At 43.5% G+C, this 8,307-nt stretch overlaps 1 protein-coding gene across 13 annotated transcripts in view; it reads right to left on the bottom strand.

Moving 5' to 3' along the window:
- Nucleotides 1-46: 46 nt before the first annotated feature.
- The window catches only part of TTLL5 (tubulin tyrosine ligase like 5), a 258,885-nt gene continuing 250,624 nt past the window's right edge, over nucleotides 47-8,307 (bottom strand). For 4 of the 13 annotated variants that reach the window (XM_079769843.1, XM_079769844.1, XM_079769845.1 and 1 more), the window contains one exon: nucleotides 50-1,639. Coding sequence is in view for 1 of the 13 variants with exons in the window: in XM_079769846.1 (XP_079625972.1) it covers nucleotides 1,617-1,639 (23 nt within the window). In the remaining 12 variants the exon portion in view is untranslated. Of the gene's footprint in view, nucleotides 1,640-8,307 lie in introns of all 13 variants that reach the window. The other 9 variants (XM_079769840.1, XM_079769839.1, XM_079769838.1 and 6 more) reach the window with 4 other exon arrangements.

Below are 8,307 nucleotides of genomic sequence, written 5' to 3'. Positions count from 1 at the left end.
GACTCGCCCAGGCCGTGGTATTTTGTGGAAGAGCCACACTCAAGGGGCCAAAGAGCCGCATGTGGCTTGCGAGCCGCAGTTTGCCGACCACGGAGCTAGGGCAATTCCAAGCACTCTCATGGTTCCAAAAGCTCTTTTACTGAGCTCACACCCTCGTGTCCTTTCTCACAAGACCCATATGGTGACTCTCCCAAACACGTGATTTCCCAATTCTAAGCACCAGCCGGGGACTATGAAGGCATTCTCATCTGTCTCCAAACCACTGACAACCAATCAGCAAACAGCTAAGATGGCCCTCAGACTACGTACCAACCAGAAGTCCCAGGAACATCTGGAACAGTCTCTCTTTTCTCTTGCAACTGACAGACCGCATCCTTTACAGGCAGGCAAAGTGCTTCAATGTGTCCAAGTCTTGGTTCCCATTCATTATGAAAGGCACCCAAGTTCCTTTCCTCTCTGCTTCTTCGGGTGTCCTTTTCTTTTGGGGTTTCAATGCTGAGTCTACAGCACATTGTTGGAGACACCCCAGGCGCTGGGTTCTCACCCAATACCTCCCTAGGCAGCTAAGTCAATCCTTTGGTGGCCTGTCACCTTTTCTCCAGCAGAAGCCAGAGAGAGGACCTGGAGAGAGGAGGGAGCGAGAGTGCAGAGGACAGGCGGGTAGGAGGCCACCAGGCCTGCGTCGCTGTAACGGGTCGTCTGGGAAATGGTGTGCCCTTGGACTCACGCTGGCATGCCAGCGGAGGACCCATGTGCCCTGGTCTGATCATGGAAACATCGGCACAGACCAGCCTCCCAGGGGCAGGAGCCGCCCTCGGGGAGCAGCCTGGACCCACCGCCTGCTGAAACCAAGTGTAAGAGTAAAACACCTCTTTATCGCTCACATTTCTAAAAAGGAAGTTTAAAAAATTGCCCAGCAATGACACAAAATGAGAAGGTGATCCCACCATTTTAGTCTCGTTGGTGAATACTGATTGATGGGAAATTAGTCAATGGAAAAAAAGAAAATAAAAATAGAATTACTTTATTAATTTTAGAAATCAGTAATGCCAAAGGGTGCCTTTGCCGGGGCCGTGTGGTCAGCGGCACACTGACTTGTCTCCTCTCCGGAAACCCGAGCCGGAAGCTTCCCTCTTCTCCCCCAACCCTCTGGAAAGGGAAGGACAACTCTGGTGGATAATGCTGTAGGAAGTAAAGCTTAATACTGCAATCTGGAAAAGAAGAGGAAGCAAAATGCAAATAGCCAAAGAGCCTCTTTTATATCATCTCTGTGTGGCAGCAGGAAAGGGACAGAGATACCTAAGCAGGTTGGGGGAGGGGTAAAGGGGGGGAAGATACACGTGTGCTCTGACGGGGTGGATAACGCATCCGCTCAATGTCCCCACTGCCAAGTTCCATCCGAATCCAGCTGATGTGTTTTCCTGTCCTCTCAGTAAAAGTCTGGATTGGCTGGTTGGCAGCCAACTACTGCCACTTCTGCTGGAAGGCTTTGGGGACTGAGGCAGCAAAAAATACTATGGACCCCTGCCGCGCTGGTGGATGCTGCACCCCGGGCGCACCCGGGAGCGGAGGAGCAGTGGGCAGGTCCTTCCTCCGCGCGCGCGCGCTCTCGTGGCTCATCTCTTAGAGGGAGCAGGATCTGAAGAGAGAAAATCAACCACTGAGTGACCGCAGAGAGCGATAGTTAATATCACCGCAGAATAACGAAGGTGGGGCCCCAAATAAATGAAGTAGAAAACTTTTCACTTGAACTTTCATTGGAAACCTTTCTAAAACACTCCTGTTCTGCTGCTGCTGCTTTGCGTAGTTCCTTTACTTCTTTCTATTTTCCCTGGGTATCATCTATCCCCTTGCTTCTTAAATAGAAGATGCTAAATATGTTAACCTTTTCTAGAAACTCACGGCCAGTGTTATTAACATTCAATATTGAAATGCACGGAAAAACCGCTCTGAGTTTGTCTAATCTTCCCCCTATGTTGGGCTGTCAGGTAACACTCTGCCCCGTACCCCTGGCCCCATCCCCACCAAACACTCCACCCCACCACCCAGTTTAAGAAACATCACCTTCCCTTGTGACTCTCCCAGTTCCTTCCCATTCCCACGATCTTGGATTTTGTGTTTTCATGCCCTTGTCTCCTTTTTAAAAACAGGTTTATTTACTATATATACTTATATCCCTAAATATCCCATTGCTTTGCTTTATGTGGTTTTGAATTTTATATTGCTGCTGTGACTATTCTTAATGTGATCTCAGCACACAACTGAAGAATGCCTTCAGGAATGTACTTAGGAGTAGAATCGCCAGGTCGTAAGTACTTGAATCTTCAACTCTTTCAAAATAATGTTGTATTATTTTCTAACTAGGGGCCCAGTGCATGAATTCGTGCACCTTGAAAGGAACTGTGGGCCGCGAGGCTGTAGTGGGCACAGGGGTGGGTCTTGGCCCCTCCTGCCACTGCCCCCCCTGGTCCCCCCTACCCCCCCCCCCCCCCCGTCTGCTGGAAGCCCTGCTCCTGTCACCGCCGCTCCCATGTGCTGACGGCGCTGGCCCTGCTTGCACCCACTGACAGCACAGAGTGATTGGGCCCGGCCCCATCAGCCTGTGTGAGTGGCAGCTGCTGCCCTGATCACCCCTGGGGGAGGGGGGTAGAGAAGCCCTCAGGGGCAATCAAGGCCGAAGCTGCCACTCACACCCACTGATGGCGCCAAGCGATCGGGGACTGACGCCAGGTGCCGGCAGCCGGTGTGAGAGGGGTCAGCACCAGCAGCAGGTGCGAGCGCTGGGCGGGACTGCGGTGCACGGGAGCAAAGAATTTTCAGTAACCACTAGAGGCTTTCCTGGATGACAGGGACCGGTGCCCCGCCTTGGTCTGATGCCCCCACTCAACTGTTCCACCATCCTTCCATGGCCGACTCCTGCCATGTTCTGTGCTCTGCTGTCTGCTGCCCGCCATGTTCTGTGCACGCCCCTGGTGGTCAGCGCACATCATAGTGACCAGTTGTTTGGTTGTTCTGCTGTTTGGTCTATTTGCATATTAGCCTTTTATTATATAGGATGGGGTTGTACCAATTCCTTCCCCTGGTGGGGGGAGAGAGGGTGGGCTTCCCCCACTTCTCCAGGGTATTCCTGGAGTTTAAAACTTTTGTAAATCAAATGACTATACAATGGTATCCTACTGTGGTTTTAATTAGCATTTCCCTGATTAGGAATGAGGTTGAGCTTCATTCCAAGTATCTATTGCGCATAAATGTTTTCTCTTCTATGAAATACCTGGATAAGCCTTTTGCTTATTTTTCTACTGAGGTGTTGTTTTTTGATTTTTTAAAAAACAACTTGAGATATAATTCATGTAACATAGAATTCACCATTTAATGTGTAAAATTCAGTGGCTTTAGTACATCCATTCAGAGTTGTGCATCATCACCATAGCAATTCTCAAACATATTAATTGAAAGAAAATGAAGCTCTATACCTCTTAACCCTCGGCCCATACATCTCATCCCCAGCCCTAGGCAATTACTAATCTACTTTCTGTCTCTGTAGATTGGCCCATTTTGGACATTTCATATAAAGTGGAATCATACAGTATGAAGTTCTTTGCATCTGGCTTCTTTCACTTATCAATGTTTTCAAGGGTCATCCAGTTGTAGCATGTATCACACTCTATTCCTTTGTTATGGCTGAATAATATTCCATTGTGTGTACACATGACATTTTATTTATTCACCCATCAGCTAATGGGCATTTGGGTTGCTCCTACCTCTTGGCTATTATTAATAATGCTGCTATAAACACTCATGTACAAATTTTTGTTGAGACATACGTTTTCATTTTTGTTGGGTACATACATAAGAGTGGAATTGCTGGGTTGTAAAGCAACTCTGCGTTTGATGGTGAGAAACTGCCAAACTGTTTTCCAAAGTAGCTGCACCATGGTACAGGCCCATCAGCAGTGTATGAAGGCTCCAATTTCTCCACATCCTCACCAGCCCTTGCTAGTGTCTTTTTGTTATAGCCATGCTGGTGGATGTGAAGTGTATCCTGCTGTAGTCTTGATTTGCATTTCCCCCGTGGCTAATGATGTTCAGAATCTTTTCATATGCTTATTGGCACTGTATATCTTCTTTGGGGGAATCTGTTCAGATCCTTTGCCCATTTAAAAAAACTGAGTTGTCTTTTTTATTAGAGTTATAGAACTTCCTTATATAATCTAGATACAAGAACTTTATCATGTACATGATTTCCAAATCCTCTCTCCCATTCTGTGGGTTGCCATTTCACTTTCTTCACAGTGTCCTTTGAAGGACAACATTTAAAAATTTTTATGATGTCCACTTTGTCTACTTTTTTCTTTTGTCGTTTTTTTCTCTTTCTTGATTCTATGTATTACAAACACGTTCACCTTGTTCATGACCTGTGTCTCCACACTCTATGTATTTTTTTATTAAAGGTTGTTTTATTATTTTTAATTTTTATTTTTAAAAAATATATTTTATTTTATTTATTTATTTATATTTTTATTTTTTTTACAGAGAGGAAAGGAGAGGGATAGAGAGTTAGAAACATCGATGAGAGAGAAACATCGATCAACTGCCTCCTGCACACCCCCTACTGGGGATGTGTCTGCAACCAGGTACATGCCCTTGACTGGAATCGAACCTGGGACCCTTCAGTCTGCAGGCTGACGTTCTATCTACTGAGCCAAACCGGTCAGGCTATTACTTTTTAATTTATAAGTAAAGTCCTACTCAGAGATAAAAATTAGAATGCATTTAGATATACACACTTAACAAGAGATCTTTTTAGAAAATGGTTTAAAAAAAATATTAACACTGCCCTGCCTGGTTTGACTCAGTGGATAGTGTCAGCTTTTTTTTTTTTTTTGGTTAATCTTCATTCGAGGATATTTTTCCATTGATTTTTAGGGAGAGTGGAAGAGAGAGGGAAAGACAGAGAGAAACATCAGTGTGAGAGAAACACATTGATTGGTTGCCTCCTGCACATGCTCTGACCAGGGCCTGGGCCTGGGAGGAGCCTGCAACCAAGGTAGGTGCCCTTGACCAGAATCGAACCTGGGACTCTGGTCTGTAGGCCGATGCTCTATCCACTGAGCCAAACCAGCTAGGGCTCAGTCTGACTTTACCTGAAACATTTAGTCCACTCACATGTTTGTAATTACTAAGCTATTTGTTCCACTGTTTCTGTTTCCTTTTCCTCCTTATGGATTTTTTTCCTCATCCAATTTCTCTGTACTATTTTGGAAGTTTTATATTTCTATACTTTAGTAGTTACTTGATTCATTTCTGCATTTGTATATATTGACTATGTAAAGCTGAAATTAATAATATCTTTAACCTCCTCACTGTATAAAATCAAGTTAGACAACTTTAAAAGTTAGACTACTTTAACTCTGATCATACTCTCCCCCTTGATTTACATGATACTGGTATTGAATATCTTTATCTCCGCCCCCCCCCCCCGCCCCCCTCTGCCCACCTGCCACACACACACCGCCTTTTAAACCTCACAAGAACATTATCATCACTTTATTGGTTATTTTTGTATTTCCCCATATTTTTACACATTCTTCGCTCATAATTTTTCCTGGCCTCTCAGACCCTTTTCTGGTATCACCTTCCTCTGTTGGAAACATATTCTTTAGAATCTTTCCTTTTGTGAAGGTGTACTAGTGACCAATTAACTTGGGGGTTTTATGTGTCGAAAAATGTCTTTATTTCACCCTCATTCTTGAAAGGTATTTTTGCTTAAAGCATACTTTTGGTTTGGTAATGATTGTCTTTCATCAGTGGCAACATTACAATGTACTTTGATTCCCCTGTTGGCGTTGCGATATGCTGACAAACCAATCGGCAGTCCTTTGGTAAGCCTTCTTTGCACTCTGGCTGCTTTTAACATCCTTGTCGTTTGTATTCTAAAGTTTCAGTATGATGTGTCTAGGTGTGGATTTCTTTTTTTAAAAATTGATTTGCGAGAGAAAGGGGAGGAAAAGAGAGATTTGTTGTTCCACTTATTTATACATTCATTGGTTGCTTCTTATATGTGCCCTGACTAGAGATAAAACCTGAAAACCTTAGTGTACTGCAAGCATGTCAAACGCAAAGACTAACACAAGCCAAATAAACAAGGTTTAAGTTTCTGTGGGCCGCAAAAAAAACAAAAACTTCAATTTTCATAGAAACGTAGGTTTATTTCAATAGACATGCTGAATACAAAGGACTAAAATAAAAAATCATTAACAGAAAATAATAGAACATTTTAATATTTTTTTCTTGAACATTAACTTACCAGACACTGAATAACTGCACAAATTAATAAGCATAACGCAAATAAACCTATTTTTCTTGTTCTCCGAAAGTGAAATATTTCCTGTTGTGCACACCAAACAAGTTAGTCCAAGACTAATGACGTGGCAATCAGCTGCTAAAATATTCGCTGCTAGTATTAGTGGTGAGAAATGGTGCGCCTGCGCGTTAAGGCACGTAAGGGAAATGAATGCAACATGATTATAGTAACCAGTCACTAACGAACGTCATAGTTCGTTATTAATAATTATGTATAACAGGATATTGTAAAAACTAAGTTATGAAATTTTTATTACAATGTTTCTTACATACTGTTATATTGGCTGGGCTGCATGCAACCCGTGGGCCGTGAGTTTGACATGCTTGGTGTACTGGGATGATGCTCTAACCAACTGAGCTACCTGGCCAGGGCTTAGGTGTGGATTTCTTGTGATTCACTGCAATTTGTGCATCTTTCATTAGTTTGGAAAATTTTTTAGCCATTATCTCTTCAAATATCCCTGTCCAGTTTATTTCCAGAACTCCAATTAGATATTAGACTTCTCACTTGTTTTCTTCCATCACTTTTTCTTTCTGTGCTACATTCCAGGTAACTTCTTTAAATATATCTTCAAGCATATTAAATCTCTCTTCAACTGGGTCCAATCTGCAGTTAAACTCACCCATTAACTTTTAAACTGTAATTACTATGTTTTTTTCATTCCAAAAATGCTATTTGGTTTTTTCAGATCTGCTTGGTCATAATTTAAAATTTATTTCAGAGAGGAAGGGAGAGGGAGAGATAGAAACATAAATGATGAGGATCATTGATCAATTGCTCCTGCATGCCCCCTACTGGGGACTGAGCCAGCAATCTGGGCATGTGCCCTGACTGGGAATCAAACCAGTGACCTCCTGGTTCATAGGTTGATGTTCAACCACTGAGCCACACTGGATGGGCAGCTTGATCATAATTTTAATCTCTTGGTTTTATTCATACTTTTCCTCCCTTTTAAATTCTCTAGATATATGAGAACATTTTTTTTCTTTTTTTACTGTATATCTGCTAATTTTAATACCTTATTTTTTGCAGGTCTAATACTGTTCTGTTATTTTTGCTGGCTTTTGCTTATGGTGCCATGTTTCCTTATTGTTTTTTTGCTTATTATTATTATTTTTTTAGAGAGGGAGAAGGGGGGGGGGGAAGAGAGAGAAAAACATGGATGTGAGAGAGATATATCAATCCGTTTCCTCTTGCATGTGTCCTAACCGGGGATCGAACCCCCGACCTTCCAGTGCACAGGGTGATGCTCCAACCAACTGAGCCACACCAGCCAGGGCTGTTTTTAATTTCAAACTATGATCTCACAGTTCTTAGAGCTTTACCTATAGGGATTACTAGAGCTTTGAATTGAAGGAGGATCCTCCAGAAAAAAATAAGCATTTGATTCTATTAGGTGCCAGGAGCCACTACTAGCTTAGGGGACCACCTTAAACTAAATTCTCAACCTGAAGGTTTTCAGGGCAGCTAGAAAATATGAATTCATGCCCAAGCTCACATGGACGCCAGCTTGTACTTATGAAGAATCAGGGGGGAGTCCCCTATATGATCTCACTCAGCACCAAGTTCAAGACAGGTAATTTTCTTTCAGTGCCTAAGGGGGTGGAGGGGAGGGATTATTTCTGGTTGACATCTACACGGAGAATACAGCCCTTTGGGGTCCCATCTATACATGAAGGGTCTCCCACTAGACTTCCCACCTTGGGATTTACCTATTACCCCTCACGTGGTGCATAATTCTGGTCCAGAGCGGCTCCAGTCCCACTCCTGCCTGGGGACCCCCTGCTGGGACGATAAGGGCAGGAAAGGCACATAGGACAATGATGTGATGGAGTTTCCCCCTCACTGCTTCTGTGGCCATGATCATAACCATTCTCTCTCTCTCTCTCTCTCTCTCTCTCTCTCTCTCTCTCTCTCTCTCTCTCTCTCTCTCTCTCTCTGGT

Source organism: Cnephaeus nilssonii, assembly GCF_951640355.1.
Source record: "Cnephaeus nilssonii genome assembly, chromosome: 4".
Taxonomy (NCBI): Eukaryota; Metazoa; Chordata; class Mammalia; order Chiroptera; family Vespertilionidae; genus Cnephaeus; species Cnephaeus nilssonii.
Note: the sequence above shows the minus strand (reverse complement) of the source record. Positions and strands in the feature narration are given on the sequence as shown.